Source organism: Styela clava, chromosome 1, assembly GCF_964204865.1.
Source record: "Styela clava chromosome 1, kaStyClav1.hap1.2, whole genome shotgun sequence".
Lineage (NCBI taxonomy): Eukaryota > Metazoa > Chordata > Ascidiacea > Stolidobranchia > Styelidae > Styela > Styela clava.
Window position 1 is genome coordinate 1785616 of NC_135250.1, and position 18374 is coordinate 1803989.

At 37.5% G+C, this 18374-nt stretch overlaps 1 protein-coding gene and 1 long non-coding RNA gene across 3 annotated transcripts in view; one reads left to right on the forward strand and one right to left on the reverse strand.

Annotated features, from left to right (window-relative positions):
• Positions 1-876: 876 nt before the first annotated feature.
• On the forward strand, positions 877-5521 carry LOC144427204 (uncharacterized). Of its 2 annotated transcripts, none has more exons than XR_013477816.1 (3): positions 877-1094; positions 1610-1681; positions 5341-5521. It is a non-coding gene; the product is annotated as an uncharacterized LOC144427204 (long non-coding RNA). The 2 variants fall into 2 exon arrangements; XR_013477817.1 differs by lacking the exon at positions 5341-5521 and adding an exon at positions 1781-3056.
• A 3651-nt stretch (positions 5522-9172) lies between these two features.
• Positions 9173-18374, reverse strand: part of LOC120348385 (uncharacterized) — a 38149-nt gene continuing 28947 nt past the window's right edge. Inside the window, exons 9-16 of the mRNA XM_078116057.1 lie at positions 14851-14980; positions 14453-14547; positions 13757-13889; positions 12786-12912; positions 12151-12293; positions 11194-11356; positions 10553-10742; positions 9173-10196 (exon numbers count right to left, since the gene is read on the reverse strand). Coding sequence (XP_077972183.1) covers positions 10042-10196; positions 10553-10742; positions 11194-11356; positions 12151-12293; positions 12786-12912; positions 13757-13889; positions 14453-14547; positions 14851-14980 — 1136 coding nt within the window. The 3' untranslated portion in view covers positions 9173-10041. The remainder of the gene's footprint in view (positions 10197-10552; positions 10743-11193; positions 11357-12150; positions 12294-12785; positions 12913-13756; positions 13890-14452; positions 14548-14850; positions 14981-18374) is intronic.

Sequence of the window (18374 nt, forward strand, 5' to 3'; positions counted from 1 at the left end):
GCGAATGAAGGCTGGATGAATCCCAAGTAAAATTCTGGCTCTGTCTGTGGAGGAAACTATTGCTCATTCAGTAAGTCTGAAAGTATTAAAAAAACATCCAACTTCAGAACTTTGTAAAGAGTCTACTTAAATACTGGCTTTACCAATATACGGGCATATGAATTCCTGTTCTGCTAGCTTTCAGGCTTTTGGTATCCATACTGCAGTATGGTACTGTCATAACAGCATACCGGTAAACAGTGCAAATGATCAATCACTGCAATCATTCTGCATTTAAGTTGGGGCATCTGCAGTTCTGCCTCTAGCATTTCATGCCATGAAGTGTACGGTTGAATTTCAATCGCAAATCACGACATCTGCAGCGGTTCAACAAGACATGTCAGCATGTACGGTGCCGGTACCGGACCAGCAGACCAGTGAACATGACCGAGCGAGGCTGCACGTCTTTTGGTTATATCACCTCTCACGGAATTTTCATACTGAGAATTCATCACTTCCCTGTCAGCCTACTTGGAGATAAATACTGAAATCTTGTTCTATTTATAAACACATTTCTTTCACTCAATAGTTGAAAGGGTTCAAAGTTCTGTTTGCGATACCAGAGTTTCGCAAACATTTGACGCCAGTCGCCGATGAATAGGCGAACTTTGGACCAAAATACCTTGTTACGTTATTTATACGATTTTGGGGCCCTCATGTGGTGAATAAGAGCAGGGTTTTACATATGCAGTATCTACACTAAATAAGAAGGGAAACAAAAAACGACTTTAGAATAAGATTTACATATTTATCCGGGAAGAAAGGAAAGCCTATAATAGATCTTAATCATATGGTGAACCGCGACCTCTCGTCCCGTTACCAGTCCAAGTTGGACCAATGACATTAAACAACATGATGCGCAACTCCGGCATTTTTGGCCGAAGATCGTATTCGATAGCACGCTCCAATGCACATACTTGACGAGACGAAAACGAGCGGATGTGTGTTGCTTTCAAGGCATAGCACGAATGGTGTTCGAGCCTGCTTCGACAGTTGTTGTGGTTTTTAATGATATTTGAAAAATTGAAGGTAAAAAGAAATCAGAAAAAAGTAAGGTAAATACTATTGTTGTATATCACACCCGCGCATCGCACTGTTAAGTAGATGCGGGAAAGCCAGCTTTTGTCAAATACTACGAAGTTTATAATTCAGTACGGTACGTAGTTGGCCATCTGCCGAAATTGCATATTTACTTACCCCTTATGGTTTCAAATAGTTCATGCACCTCCATTTAGATTTTTTTAATCAGTGAGGATATATACTTATATTGCTGTAACAGACTATTGCTCATTCACTTTTATTTGCTTATTGAATCAAAGGGTTAACAAGTTCATCTAAAATTTCACTCATACCGGTCTATATTGTATAGTCTGATCTCTCAAGTATTTGGAGCCACGAATGCTTATAATTTTCTGACTAAACCCCTTTATTAGTTGGTTTATATACCAAATTCAGTAAAATATTTTTTACAAAAAACATAAGATATTGGATTTATTAGCTTTTCCATTCTGAATCATATAGACTGCTTTATTTATTCCTAACGAAAGTTAATACATCTCCTCTCCTACAGATGTGAAAGTTGTGGACAGACCTGTCTAAGCATTGTGAGACTCCTGCAGCACAAGAGGCAATAGCAATAATAGTAAGTATACCAATCAAGAAATTAGGCCGACATAAAACAAAACTTTCAACTATTCGTCTAACCTGAATTTCCTATTATTTATTCACATGACAACTGTAGCAGAAGGGGAGATATCAGAAGTCTGGCGACATATCAGTGACAGTTTGATTCCAAGAAATATGATTAGAATACTCCATAAATGTTTGCAATAGAAAAACAACCTATGGAGGAATGCAAAGACATTTGACCCTCCGGTAAAGTTGTGTATGGCCCTTACATCCTGCAGGGCTTGAGGAAAATAACTAAAATATCTAAAGCGTAAGATTGCATAAGCGGTCTTCTTTGCAAAAAGGCACAAAACATGCCAGACATACCTAAAACAGCTTTGAAAAATGAGGATTACGGGCCACTGACTACACCTGTGTTATATTTGGTTCATTAAATTTTGGTAGTACTATAGAAGAAATTCAGGAAAGGATATAATCATGATTCATGATAAAATAATGTTATATATTTTGGACAACTTCAATCTAGACCAGGGATGTCAAACTTGCGGCCCCAGAGAACTTCCAGTGCGGCCCTCGAACGCTTAACAATAATTGTAATAGTATTTTTGAATTTTTTTTTATTTAAATGTAAAAGATTTTTCAAACCTTTTAAAGTGAAATTGAATATTCACACAGAAAACAATTTACTGAAAGTAGTTTTAGAAAGTTAATTTTTTTTTGTTCACATTTTGACTCAATTAAGAATACACATCAAGCTAGCAAAAGAATACTGAATAAAACACTTGAGTGATTAAATTAAAGTACATGAAGAAGGTGGCATTTTCGAAGAAAATGGGAGTTGCAATATTTCTGCATTTCACAAAATTCTGAAGCACATTGTTAAATTTGTCATATTTCCATCAGTACAATGAAAAAACACAATAAGCTCAGCAGTCAATATGACAAATTCGAAGACCAACTCCGAACAGAAAATTTCCATGTGTTTGTATATTAATATAAATATACAACGACTTAGTTACTAAAAATCAATATCAATAATAATTCAAGCAATCCTATGCCATGCAATGTAGCCCGAAATGTCTTGTCGAAAAAATCTGCCATTTGTTTTTTTACTGATCTATACGTGAAATGATAAAAGTAACTTTTTTGCATTACTGGAATTAATTAAACTTTTGCGAAGATACAGATTAACCCATGATCATGTGACCTCGTTAGTTAGAGTTGGTACTATAAAATCAATTCAGCCTGGCCTTAGTATGCTGGTGACACAAAGAAGATGCCGAACGTCAGGACAAATGTAATTAAAAAAAACATTGAGTTTATACTGTAGTATTTTTGTTAATTTTAGGTTCATATATTTAGATTAAGTATTTTTTTAGTGTATGTATTATTCTTTCCTTAACCAATGTAGAGTTAAGAGGTTCTACAGGTCCTATTTCTGATTATTGGGCTGTCTTGTCAATCTACTTCCGTAGCTAACTCTCGACACAGCAGTAACGCACACATAAACACATCCAACTTGTATGAAAGAACTTGTAATGAAAGTATATTTACAGTATATACAAGTCACAGTCCAGTAAAATTCCACAATCAGGTTAAAAGTTCCACAGTTCCACAGTAGATAGATAAATTTCCACAGCAAGTATAACGGCAGTGTAACACAGTGAATGGAAAAACTTGATGTCTGTATGTAAATGTATGGTGTGTATTGTATGATGTGGTTACAATATATTTGTGTCTCCAGCCCAACAACAGTACTTAAATTTAGCTACAAGACACAAAAACAAGAAAATACGATTAGCCTCATATGCAACTCAATTAGAACCTAAATTACTTAATATTCCTAAACTACAAACTTCCCTAAATATCTTAGCAATTCTAAATTAGCATAATCAAAATCCTACAATTTGCAACTCAATGCCGCAAAGTAATCGCAGCTTCTAACAAAGAAATTCATGTGACCAGGCCTCATTGCACCGTCTCTCACACTAATAAATAGGACATTTAGTAAAATACAATAAGAAAAAACAAGGGCATGAATACAAATCAGCTGATATAAGAGAGTATTGCACCATCATTGCCAAGACTTCAAACTTTCTCTCGGTCAGTGACGCTTAATATAAATAAACAAATAAATAAACGAGAGCAAGTCTGAACATGTTTATCGGGACCAGAATAACTAAAATTAATAGGTTAATTCACGAAAGTTAAATTTCTGCCTGTAACAACCAACGCTTGTTCAAAAATGATTTTTATGGTTGTACATGGAATTTTATGATTTTTTTTAATAAATACAGTAACTTGCAATAATAGTGGAATGCAAATATTAATATGTAATTGCATTTGAAATTAAAGAAAATAATAAAACTTAATCCAACTGATTAGTTGCATCACAATATATGTCACAAACTAAAACTATCTGAAAAATATCTTTCAAGTATACATTATCAAAAACTGTTTTCGGCCCTTTTTACAATTTCTAACATGCAATGCGGCTCTCGAAACCCATGAGTTTGACACCACTGATCTATTCTAGACGATTCAAGCATTGCTTTGGGAAATAATATCACTTCAATTAAATTGAAAAAAAATCTCGCTATATTAAATACAAAACCGTTGCTATCATAAAGGTAAACCAATTCAGCCATTCGGAATATATTGGCCTTCACAAAGCAATGGAGGCAGAATTGAGAGTTCATGAGCTATGAACTTTTGTTCTTTTCTTTGTCTTGAACTTTTCATACTTCACAGCCTCTATTAATTTTTTTTTAATTTTAATTACCATGTGATGGTCATACATACTGTATCTTTGTATTTTCTGTCATGATGTATTATCTCAATGTGTCAAACTTTTAATTAGTGTGTATATTTTGCTTCCAGATGACATAAATGTATTGTCTTGCTTATTACCTCAGCTTGGAGTATTGACAAGAAAAAAGTGCCCGTAGATTACGTAAAAAAATGTTCAACTCTTTGTTATAATCAGAATTCACATTTAATAGGAATTATAAACAGCCAACAATCAATGAGAATTATATGCCAAATCCTTCAAAATAAATTTGTCTTCTAAAGTCGGAGGAAGGCAAAACATATAGATAGTTTCCATTCACACAAGTTTTTCAATAAGACTTGCTCGAGACAAACTAAATGAGCATCGTCAGGTGATCGGTAAGGCTGCAAGTTGAATCAGCCCTGCAATCTCCTGCATAGAAGATAATATTAATTAGCGGGCTATGAGCTAAATTTCTAAATTTAGACACAAACCTATCTACGAGGCATTATGTACCAGCAATGTTACCTACGATTAACTGAATATGTAATATGTCTAATAAATTCACCACTAAAGCAAGTTCGATAGTTTCAAACTTTGTGTTATGGAATTGTATCACAGCACCTTTAAGAGAAGTAAAAACAGTTTTGCTGTTTTGTATGACACCCTCTTTAAAAGAAATTTCAATGTTTAAGCGCAAACATTAAAATTACTAACTTTGAACTTTGTCATTATCTGCAAAATGTTTCACACAAATCTTTACGCTATCGCGTTTGTAATATTCTCTGATAAAAAAAAAACGTCTATGATGTTCAGAATTACTCTTTACAGCTTGTCTGCCATTCTTGCTTTCCAAATGAGCAAAACTTCTCAGATATAGAGATTATTTTCTTTCGTTACAGGCGCAAAAAGGCAGGTACTACACGTAAAGAAGACGCCGAGTAGCAAAAGCAAGCGGAAAACCGTCGCGAAAGGCGACGAGAAATATGTGCATTAGAGCGTATCATGGAATACAATCTTTCGCATGTAGTCTTATGGAGTGACGTCAGAGTTGCCTATCATGTTGTTTAATGTCATTGGTTGGACAAAACATTTTTTTTAATCGAGGTTTTTATAAAATAAAACAACATTGCAATAAACAATATTCATCAATAACAATAATTCATTATAATAAACACATATTGCATTATCACTCGGATTATATTACAAGAATTCTCCATTTTTTGTTATGTTTGGCAATTTTTCGCTTTTTCAGTGCTAATTCTCTTTCGTTCTCTCGGATAGTTTCAATCGATTTAAAAAAATATTTGAACAATGGCTTTCTTTTACCATTTTTACACTTATTTGTAGAGGAAGCCATAACCGACCAGCGGCAAAGTGAATCACCCTACGACAGGAAGGAGTCCAAAAATCTTCTCGCACATATTTACCCCCTCCTCCCCCCTAAGGTGCTGTGGCGAACGCATTTCTAACGCTTAGCACGATGCGCCACACTGTCGAGCTGAGCACTGTATAATATGACGGGCCACGGCTTCTCACCAGGTAAATGATTAAGCTTATTGAGCACAAAATGGACCTGTCAATCGTTTTGTTATCATGTTGTTATTGTTAAAAATCACTTTTTTCTCCACCTGCTGGTTTGAGTATAAAAATACCTAAACAGATAGTGGCGGCGCGGCGGTGTGGCTCAACGGGCTAAGCGTTAGGAATACGCTCGCCACCGCACCTCTAATTACTCTGCGTGGGTTCGCAGGTTCGAATCCCATGCAGGGATGGTTATGTGCGAGAGGATTGCTGGACTCCTCGCCGTCGTTGGGTGGTTCACGTAACCGCTGGTCGGTTACGGCTTCCTCCACCACCAAGTCCATGCTTCCGGAAACAAACAATACAGTAAAACTAATCCCATACCCGACTTGGAATGGTAACCGGACGAGAGGCCGTGGTTCGCCATATGGATAAGCCGTCTTATCGGCTTTCCTCTCCCCCGGGATAAATATGTAAATCCTATCCTACTAGCAAAAGGATTACTGGATTCATTGTCGTTGAAGGTTGTTTTACGTAACCTCTGATCAGGCTCAAGTGTGTGAGACAAATAACTGGATACCGAACGTGGGCTGCTAACTAGACGTTAGGCCGTTTGCGATCTGATTTCTCTGTCTATTCGTATCTCCTCTCGCGAGCAATTTTATCGCGCATATAGACGTCTCTCACCGAATTCGGATACATGAACTCATACAAAGCAAACAGCGTCGAGATGACAATGGTTTGTTGGACAATAAATGTACATATGGATCGTTTTTATTATTATGTTGTTGTTATTGGTATTGTTCGTATTTTTCTTCTTTTTAACGTTATGAAAAAACGATCTCTCTTTAATTACTGGGCCAATGGCTGGGCCAAATTTTTAACCGTTGAAGATTGTAATTTTTGCTAGAAGGGTATTACTTTCATCAATTTCAAAAACTTCAGCGAGCCGCATTGGATTCGTTTTTTTTTTTTGCGTGCCATGGCGTCATCAAAAGTTGTAAAGTTGTAACCGCAAACGTTGCATCAACACACCAGATCTTCGTCCAAGGGGGAAAAAGGAAAAACAGGTGACAAAAAACTGAAGGGGGCGAACTGAAGTGAATATTAAGTATAAACAGCGGTGTCATTATATATACCGTATTTCCCGGCGAATAAGTCTAGACCCAAATTTTTGGCATGATTTTGGGGGGTCGTCTTCTTAGGCGAGTAGGATAATTTTTCTGGTGTCTCCTTATTATTCAACTTGTACCATAAAAAAAAATACCAAATAGTACCATGCCCACGTTTTGTTTTAGATTGGTAATGTTCTTATATGGTGCACGCAATCGCGAGTTAGGTTGAACATAATTAGATTGAAACTGAAAGACAGTTTGAATTCTCGTAGTTGTTATGGATTGAATATTACTCTACAAGAAAAGTCATTATAGGCTATTTTAACCAATGCGCAAACGCGGCAACCGCTCAAAAGCCTATGCATGATAATTTGAGATTTCGATGTTGATATTTTCATTAAAATACTTAACCACGCGCCGCTTACAGGAACTGATAGCAGTTTTCAGCCCAGCCTATCGCAGATTATTCGGGACTCATTTTTGATTATTGAAACTCAACTAAACTATAGCTTTTTTGAAGACCAAAAAGACATATAAGTTATTTGATTTGCAACTAATTTTTGTAATCTCAATTCGAAACTGACAAATGTCACGCTAAACCGCAACACACGAGTCAAGTTTACAATTATGCCTCGATATCTGTATGATCGAAAGAAGTGTCTGAGCGACATAACAAATTGGCATTGTTACATCATTGTTGATTTATTGCTGATTGGCCATTTTTACAGAAATAGACAAGAAAATGGATGATTGGGAAAACATCCAGGCATCAGCGTCAGTTTGAATAAAGTTGATATTCCCCTTTCATCCTCAACCAAGGAGTCACAACTGTAGGGATGTAAGTTTCAGAATTTTGAATCGAAGCGATTCGAATCAGACTTAATTCGAATCGATTCGAAGCAATTAAAGAAAAAACGGCTTGATTCTATTTAAAAAAAAAGATAATTTAGATAACACGCGGCGATTGCACGATGCGGCAACGAGTCTCAACATCGACCAAAAGAGTTTGTTATGCTTGCGTTTAAAGCGTAAAGCGCCACTTACAATTTTGATAGTTTGCCTGCAGGTTGCCGACCCCTTTCAATATTGTGTTAATAATAAGATTTAATTTAATATTGCGTATTTTAATAGTATGTATATATGTACAGGCGGCGCAACATAAAACGATGTCAAACGCTGCTTCGAAATTGATCAAACAACTTGAATAAACTTTCGAAGCGAATAAACCTGTTCGTTTATAGCAGGGGTTCCCGAACCACGGCCCAAATCCGGCCCGCGTAACGATTTAAAATGGCCCGCCGAGCTTACGTGAAATAGTGTTCAACAGATTTTATTTCTACCTTTTTGCGATCTAGATACCGCTAATTTATGTCATTATCAGAGTTCAAGCACGTGTTTATCGTAACAATTCAATTCTACCAGTATATCAATTATGGGTACCGGTGTTAGGATTACAAAGGACAGTAATTTAGTTATCAGTCATATAGGAAAGCTTAAAGATGTCAGAAATCAAACAAAAACTAGACTTAGAAAACTGACGTTTCTTGAATAAATGGCAGTGTTCGTATTTCTTCATTGAAAAGTATCAAACTTTAGAGATGTGTCTACTTTGCCAACGATCTATTCCAGTTTGGCAGGAATACAACATTGAGCGCTATTATGAGTCAAACGAGCATGTTCGGGCGCACCACTTTTGGGCACTACATTCTTCCGGCCCGCGAACATCTTTCCGATTCTAATTTTGGATCGCGGCCAATAAAGTTTGGGAACCCCTGGTTTACAGGAATAAGATCTCGAGATACTCTGTAGCCTTGTTTACAGTCGCCTTCGATTTTTCATATTTTACTAGATGATCCAAATCGGCGAGAGGGCAGTATTTTTATTTTGATACTCCGTTTTAATTAGTGCTCACGAACCCCCTGAATCTAACCGTTGATAACCCTTCCCTAGTCAGTCACGGTTTTAATTTGTTGGTTCTGGCACAAGGCCTATTGTTTACCGTATTTGCTCTTGTAATACTGTAAATATTGTTCACAAAATGAGCCTTGTTACGTCACACTTACGAAACTGACTAAATACTATTCAGTACAAATGGTAATTTTCAGAAAACATTATATTTCTCACGGTACAACGGATACCATTAACGTTAATGGTACGAAAACACAAAGGAATAAAAGTAAGAAAAAAGACTGCAGATGTGTAAAGTATATCTGAAAATACATAAAATTAGATAAAAGTCGAAATAAAACCATAAATATAAGAAGAAAAATAGGTAAAATCAAGTCAGGAAAACAATAAAAGCGAGAAAGTTTAAAAAATGATAAAACATTGCTAATAAAACACAATAAAATTATCACAATGATAAATTTACTCAAAATTGTTATCCGAGTCGAATAAGCTGGCTTTCCAGTGACATCTTAAAAATTAACAAGTTGGATCAACATCCACGCAATGGTAAGACTTTTATCTACATATTTCTACTCCGGATAATTATTGTATTTTGCTAACTAAACGGTCAAAATAGTTTCAATTTTGGTTTTAAAAATCATGTATCTAAATTTAGATTTCAGCGTCATCCTGATATGTTGCGGCTGAGGATTAGATAAAGGTACCTTAAAAAATATTAAAAAAGAAATAAATTCTACCGTCGGGAAAAGACTAAATGGCGGGAATAATTTGACATGTAGATTTTTAACTGATTTTGGAACAAAAATAACTAATTTCTGAATTTGCATTGAATTTCGGTGACAAACGGTGAATTTCGGTGACAAATGGTGACAAAAATCAATCAAGTGGTATATAAATTTTACAGGAAATAAAATATGAATGAAATAAATCAGATTGCTCTGCAAAACGTCTTGAATGTATAATTATTTGTACAGTACACAGAACATAAACATCAATTGATATCGAGGACATTTTAGCAATCTATGGTTATTATTTTACACTAGGTGGCGGTAGAATTTAGGCGGGAAGATTTCGCTTCTTTCTAGCAAGGACGAGGCAAAGGGCGCAGATGGAGAATAAGACTAAAACAACGAAATTGGCAAGGGACACCAGGACTAGTTGAAGATCATGAGATGCGGTGTCTGGTAATGGTGATCCGGTTGTCGTCAGATCTAAAATAATAAGGATCGGTTAAGTAACCGGTAAATGGATGCTTCCGTGATCATTACTTATCGATCTCGATCGTTAAGTATGTTGATAGATATTTGTCCGTTTGTCTGATACTTTCGTATGTTACGCGATATCTCACGAAAGCGAGTTTGAATCGTCTCCAAATTTTGCATGTGCATTCATCACGTCTCGGACCATAAAGACGAGAAATACTGAGCGAGGGAAATGTCATAAAGACTTGGGGCAACGGCCTCGTTTCGGGCAAATAACGCAATATGCAATGCAATATTAACAATACGCGATAAAGAATATTGAAATACACAGTAACTATCCTAATGTACTTGCTACAGTGACGTACCTTTACCTCCCAAGGAAATCAGCTCCCCAGATATGTAAACAGGTTGGTCTGGATCAGCGAGAGATTCCGAGAGTTTCTCTTTCTCGTTCTTGGTAAGAATAATCAAAGGTCCCACGCTGACAAGATTCTTCTTTTCATCAGGGTTGCCAGATTCGACATCTCTCTTGCGACGACCAGTTGTTGCGCAGTTCTGTAAGAAGAAAATAAAATTTGATTACATACCATTAGGAAGACTTTTGCCTTTTGGTTTATAGATGTTTCGAAACTTTGCCCAAACAGGTCAGTACTCCTGTAATATGTGTACCAGATTAGGGTTAGGCCATAATTTTATTCCAATTTTCCTTATTTTAGTTGTATTACAAGTTCGGGGACCGTTTGTGTTAGCCAAGTGATTATACCCCCTGCCCATAGGTTTCAGTCCCTTCACACAACTTGATGTAAAGAAGGCAAACACAATAAGTTACCGTACCTCCATATTGGTACACACACTTCTGGGGCGCCCAATGATTTTTGTGCAGGATTTTTTTTTATATAATGACATAATAAGACGCTCACTCGTTTTATGTGAGGGACATGGCCCCTCGGGCCCCCCTTGCCAAGCTTATGATCCAGACCTGTTCGTGTCTGATAATATAACTTACGGTAGGAAGTTTGCATGTTGCTTCCAACGTATTACAGACATCGACTTTGCAGGTATAGTAGACATATTGACCCTTCGATAACTTGAATGTACGAAACCAGACGGTGGCGCTAGAAGTCAATGTTGTACCGTGGATTTTAACGCCAACGCTCTTTTCAGGGCATCTAAAAAATAAGTGAATTGTTTGGAAGGATTTTAGCGTGCTTACAAAGTGGTTTAGTCGTATAGCAAACCGGGATTTCGTGTGGCTACCAGCGAAATAGGTATGAGAACAGGTTATCACAGGTTTTTTCAAAATTTTCTTTGACAGACGCCCATCCTATGTCATATCAATTTCTGTGCCTAATCAACGAGGAAGGATAGTAATACCTTCAACGAAATCAATCAATCAAATCGTTTTTATTAGCCATCTCGGCAAAGCATAACGAAATTGAAAACAAGTAAGATCACAAAAATATTTGTACCGGATGACAGGTTAACCGCGAAATGACCATACTGTCTACTTGTCAGCGGCAAACTTAAAATAGCTTAAAACTTAAATACAAAATTTGCAAAGCGCGAAACGTTTTTATGCGAGAACAGCATCGCCTCAAGATGACGCTGCAAGGCAATAATATACCTGTTATTTATAGAATTAGGGAATTCCCCCTATTTTTATTTCGAGGCAGTGCTGAAATAAAACTCGTAAGTCTGAATCAATACGTACTAACTTAAATACTGGTAATCAGTAATTTATTTCTTCACCATACTGAAAATAATATCTACACCGAGTGCAAGTCAAGAAATAATCTTCATGTGGTGATAACGGGCTTGGTATCTTCACTCGCCCGATGCTCGATAACCGCCACACTAGACTGTCTGTGTCAGCCAAGTGAATACCGGTTAAAAATCAGTTACCTCCATATTGGTACACATACTTCAGGAGCGTCCTGCCCCACTTCATATATTTAATACTTACCCTTGCTTAACCAAATCCAATTTTCCTGTCAAAGAGTTAAGACTGGGTGTTGCGTAACAATCGATTATCTTCAGCACCAAATTCCCGGATGTAGGCTTATTCGAAATCTCGAGTTCTGCAGTGAGATAGACGATCTGACCAACCTGTAAAATAATTTTTGAATATATATAATGATTTCGAAAGAGAGGAAAGCCGATAAGATGACGTAGCAGCTAATAATGTCAATTATGACTGTCGGAGTAAGGTGAACGGCTATGCGAACTGGAGGGAAACGTCGATAAAGTGACGTAATAGCAACGTCGATATGGTGACGTAATAGATAATTATTACATCACTGAATACATCACTATATGGGAAAGCTGTAGTCAGCGGATTTGTGAATCACCCTTCACTACAGCCAGTGATGGGCGCTCCAGAAGTGTGTGTATCAACATGGAGGTAGCTAATTTCGTTCGCCTACTTCACATCAAGTTTTGTGAAGGGACTGAAACCTATGGACAGGGGGTATATTCACTTGGAAACAACAAAGACAGTTCCCGCACTCGTAATAGAACTAAAATAAGGAAAATCTGAATCAAATTATGCCACACCTTCCCAACCCCTACAGAACGAAAGTTACACTAGCAAATACAAACCGTGTAAACAGATCCGCCAGTAAGCTTCTGTCTATCTGCGGCGCCAGGAGCTTTCGTGTACGCATTCATGATGACTTTGAATTTACCTGAGTTTGTGATGACTGGCATGGCATTGGCGGGTGGGAGCCTGTGAATAGAAGTGATATAAGGAGGTTACTGTAGGTAGTTTTTCCGAATACGGATTTAGACAAGTATTCATTCATATGTGAGCAATGCCACGTTTGTAGAGAGCCTAGTCCTGACATAGGATAGGATAGGATTTACATATTTATCCCGGGGGAGAGGAAAGCCAATAAGACGGCTTATCCATATGGCGAACCACGGCCTCTCGTCCGGTTACCATTCCAAGTCGGGTATGGGAATAGTTTTACTGTATTGTTTGTTTTCGGAAGCATGGACTTGGTGGTGGAGGAAGCCGTAACCGACCAGCAGTTACGTGAACCACCCAACGACGGTGAGGAGTCCAGCAATCCTTCTCGCACATAACCATCCCTGCATGGGATTCGAACCTGCGAACCCACGCAGAGTAATTAGAGGTGCGGTGGCGAGCGTATTCCTAACGCTTAGCCCGTTGAGCCACACCGCCGCGCCGATGTAGACAAGTATTCATATATGTGAGCAATGCCACGTTTGTGGAGAGCCCAGTCCTGACATGAGCAAACTACGACCCGGGGCCAAATTCGGCCCAAATGAGTAATTCAATCTGGCCCACTTTATGCGGCCACAACAAAACTAAAACCAAATTTTGATGTTTTAGCTAAAAAATACCTTGAGGAATTTGTTGAGATTGCAATTAAATTTAGTTTTGGCACGAGGCCTATTGTTTTCCACTGTTGCTTTGTAACACTGTAAACATTGTTCATGAAATGTAACTTTTCACGCCGCACTTACATTGCCCGCCAGTTTGCCATTACGTCCTGAGACTTTTAATTTGAGTCGCTTTGAGAAAAGTTGTAAAAATATTTACTTACGCTGGTTGTATCGAAGTACTGATAACCGTCTGACTTCCACCATACGTGCATTTGAACTGCAGAACTGGTACCGGCATGTCAATCACATTGCTCTTACGATTCATCCATACATTGTTGGTGTACTCAAACCCTCCTGGAATATGATCAGTGGTGTTGGTCGGAGGAAAGTTAAATTGGCTCCGGATACAGTATACTCGGATCCGGTATGCCCCCAGCTTCTCATTATGGAGAGGGGGTTCAAAATTAGGGAATGGTAGATATTTTGCTATTACTATTGGTAACTTCTATAAAAATGTTACCGTATGTATCATTTAACCGACCATCTGCCCTGTTGTATACAAGCCACGCAGTTTTATAAGCCAAGAATTTTCACTTTTACTCGGAACATTAATCGGTGAATAACAAGTTTTTTTGTTTGTTTTTATATCCATAAATACATGAGTTACCGGATACAGTATCCGAATACCCCCCCCCTCCGAATCCCGAAAACGCGGGAAAAGACTCCCTCCGAATTCAAATAAAATTCCCAAATTTAGTAGCGATACAAAGAAACGCCTACTTCCAACACAGAGTTCTAATACATACCCCTTTCATACAACACCCTAATCCGTAACGCTGTAATAAAAGAAAAGTAGATAAAACAGCCTAGAATAAATGCCCGCAAGACGGCGCCAAATTTTAACCACGCCCACTTACCAGTGATGGCATTTTTCTTTGTTCCACATGTTGAAAATGGCGCCGGGATCTTCAGAACATATTTCTTTGAACCCGAATCATAGACTGCTACACAACTAAAATATAAATATCAGAAATTAACGTTGACTTGTCCAGAACCTGTTTCCGAGTCAAATAATCTATGACAGTGGTTCTCAAACGGTGAGGCACGCCACACGAGGACGTAAACAATTTTTGAGGGGGCGTGAAGCTGATTAAAAAAAATTGTTAAATTCGATCTTGCCCACCCCTCATTTTGTCGACCCGCAACCCCCCCCCCCCCCTGGCTACGCCACTGATTAGGAATTCCCCCTCCTCCCTTTTGAAAAATTCCTAGTTACGCCTCTGGCATCCATTCAAGCTTTTTCACACTTTCTTACCTATGAGTGTTTCCAGCCGTAGGAGAGAAATACACAATCGCTCCTTTTACCCCAGATTCATACGCTTTGACGACAGATTCGGGAATCTTCACTTCAATGACCGTAGGTCCGCATAATATATCGGCAGGTGCTGTAAAAAGAAATCGAATAAATAATTTTAGGGGGCTCCCGAAGTATGCGAACCGAGATGGCGGACATCGGAATGTAATATGTGTACTAGGTTAGGGTTAGGCCATAATTTTAGGACTACGGGAGGCTCTTGGCTAGTCTTCGAACTGATAATAGGACTAAAATAAGGAAGATTGGAAATAAAATTAGCGCCTAACCCTAACCTGTTACGTTCTGATGTCCGCCCATTTCAAAATTCATAACGGGGTTTTGTACAAAAGATCCACGGAATCTTTCGCGTTCAGCGTTATCAATTTATTTACCTTGTCACATTTGGGAGCGGAAAGGTTTACATCGAAATTTTGTTCTAAATACTGTTTTTCTTCAATACAACTAATTTAATGCTAATTGAATTAAAGGAATACTTGTTCGATCATTATGAAATAATACATAGACATTACGTAATAATGCTAATAGATTGTTGAAGGAAAGCTTATACACTCGGGAATAAGGTACATAGTTTCGTTCGTCATTTTGACAGCGGAGCAAAAATTTCGATGGATAGTGGCGTTTTTGTTGGGACTATTCTTGCAATGTAATGATCGGTATGGAATAATGTAGAGTTATCCAACCGGAGGCGATTTTTTTTGTTTTTTTGGAGGGGGGGGGGGGGGGGGGGCATTACTTGTAGTGTAGTTTGACAGCAAATTTGGCAATTTACGAATCACCAGCGTTTTCTGAAACATGACTTAATGATTGCCCTGGATATCACAAGATTCCTCGCACAATAACCATTCATAAAGGAATGACCTATGACGTCATCAACAATATCTATGACGTAATACTTGATACATAAAAATGCGCATGAAACAATCACTACCCAAGTAAGACCGGATACACAATATTTCATCTGTTTCCTATATTTTTCGCTGTGAACAAGACCCTACACCAGCAGTAGTTCTAGATAGGACGATTATTGTCATTGTAGAATTAAGGGGTGGGCAAAATAAAGCCCGCGGGCCAAATCCGGCCCGTTGGGTAATTAAATCTGGCCCGCCTGATGCTGCCACAACCAAACTGAAACTTATTTTTTTATGTTTTAGCTAAAAAAAAAAGGCTCAAGGAATTTGTTGAGATTGTGATTAAATTTAGTTTTGGCACGAGACTTATTGTTTTCCACTTTTGCTTTTTTAACACTGTAATTATTGTTCATAAAATGTAACTTTTTACGTCACACTTACATGGCCCGCCAGTCTAGATGGGCAAAATTTTTGGCCCCTGGTTCGAAAACCTTGCCCACCTCTGTTATAGATATTGGTAAATGCTTGTTCGAAGCCTTAGTTAGAGTAGAATTGTGAATAGTTTTATGCTGTCGTTGATACTGGGTGAACATTGCGTGTGAAAAGCTGATTGCCTCCTGAAATACACAAGGAGGCAAATGGCCTTTGCACAAACCATGATACCCTGAGATTGTTTTCCTGTCTCTCACAGCAAGGCTATATAAAGCAATTTGAAACGAAGACAAAAAAACTTAGATTCAATATGAGCATGGGCCTACGCGTAAAAAAATCTACTGCGAGTCCTTGTTTACGCTGTATTCAGTCAGTAGTTTATTTTTACGCATACCGAAATTACACATTGTATATATAGAATAAGGAAAGATGCATTTCAGACGCTATAAACCAGTAATGGTTACTGAGCAGCGATAAAAAAAAAACACATAAAAAAACATTTTCACCTATTTAGCGAAACAATGACATTCTGCAGAAGCATCTCACACGGGCACGCAGAATACTCAAGTGCGGAGTCTTATCTAACATCTCGGTTAGTATAATAATAGCCCATAAAAAACATAGCAGAGACTGAAACCCGAAATATCTTACCAAAGATGCCAATATCGCCGAAACGCACTAAGCAATTTTATCACGAGTTTCTTATACGAACATACCCCTTAGTACGCATCCTGTTTTCGCTGTTGAAATAAACTTAATACTGACAAAGCTTATTTTTAATGTATTAAAATATAGAATCGTTCACTTTGCCAGGTTGCAGTTTTACATGACTAAATCCCACTCTGCATAATATATACTCCCTTTGTAAAAAAATAACAATTATTCAAAATATCTTTCTAGGATTGCAACATAACTAACCAAACGCGAACCAATTTGGTCACAAGTTATGAGCAAAATCCTCGAATCCTCTGAATTTCGAAGCCTATTTTCTAATGTATCGAAATATAGAGTGTCCATAAATTCTTAAAAATTGCAAAGGGATTTATCGATACCATATATTGTTTTGACCCTCACAGATGTATTAAATGAAGTAAAAACAATTCAACAATTACTGATTAAAAAACAACAAACCTGGTTGAGATATATTGAGAACCAACTTCCTAACAAAATTGAAATTGTGAAGAGATTGTATGGAAACTATAACCGCGCTTATTTGCCAAGTTGCAGTTTTACTATGACTAAGGCGCTCACTGTATTTTACTCCTTTGTGAAGAAACCATTACAAAGGCTGATTCACTCGGAATATTAAATGCTTACTACAGATCACGAGGTCGTTTGCATAATATTCATCCATGTAGGAATATGACGTCACCAAAATTTGATGACGTAATATCTAATATGTGACGCAATATTGAACGTACAAAATTTATAGGTTTAATGTAGTGTATTCATATTCGAATATGACGTAATATTTGATACACGGTTTTACATTCAATACACCCAAATTACTGCACAATGCTTTTTATTGCTAACTCAGTATCTTGGACGTTAAGAACTCTTAGTTATTTAAAATTCCACTTCAAATAATTTCAAAGGGGCTTTGTATATTTAAACAAACAACGCAGCAATGCAATGGCGTTACTAATTACAATATACCCTCGGCAATTTTTTTAAAATCGGATTTCAGAAACCGTCTCAACCAATTTTTGGACTTCCAGTTGGGGGAGCACATACTATGTTCAGGTTGTGCACCAAGATGGCGCACAACCTGAACATAGTATGTGTATCAGGTTAGGGTTGAGGTTGTTCGTCATCTCGGTGCACATACTTCGGGAGCGCCCATTTTTTTTTATTTGGAACTACAAAAGGAGACCCCAATCTGTAATGCAGTCGGTAAAACAGGGGTAGAAGAATATGCCGACGAAAACTCAAATTAAAAAAAAAAAAACATTCCCAGAAATTGTTATCAAAGCCTATCTCATTTTTAATCTTAATGTGAATACTGACTTGCCTATCCGCTCCGAAAAAAAGGACGTACCCTTTTCTCATCCCTTCTCAAAAATTCACCAAAAGTAATATGAAATTACATTTATAAAAACAGTCGTAAAGTCAAACCTAACATTCACCAATAGAAAACTAACGCAAAATCCTAGCCTGCCTGCTACCAACTCCTAAGTAAGAAAC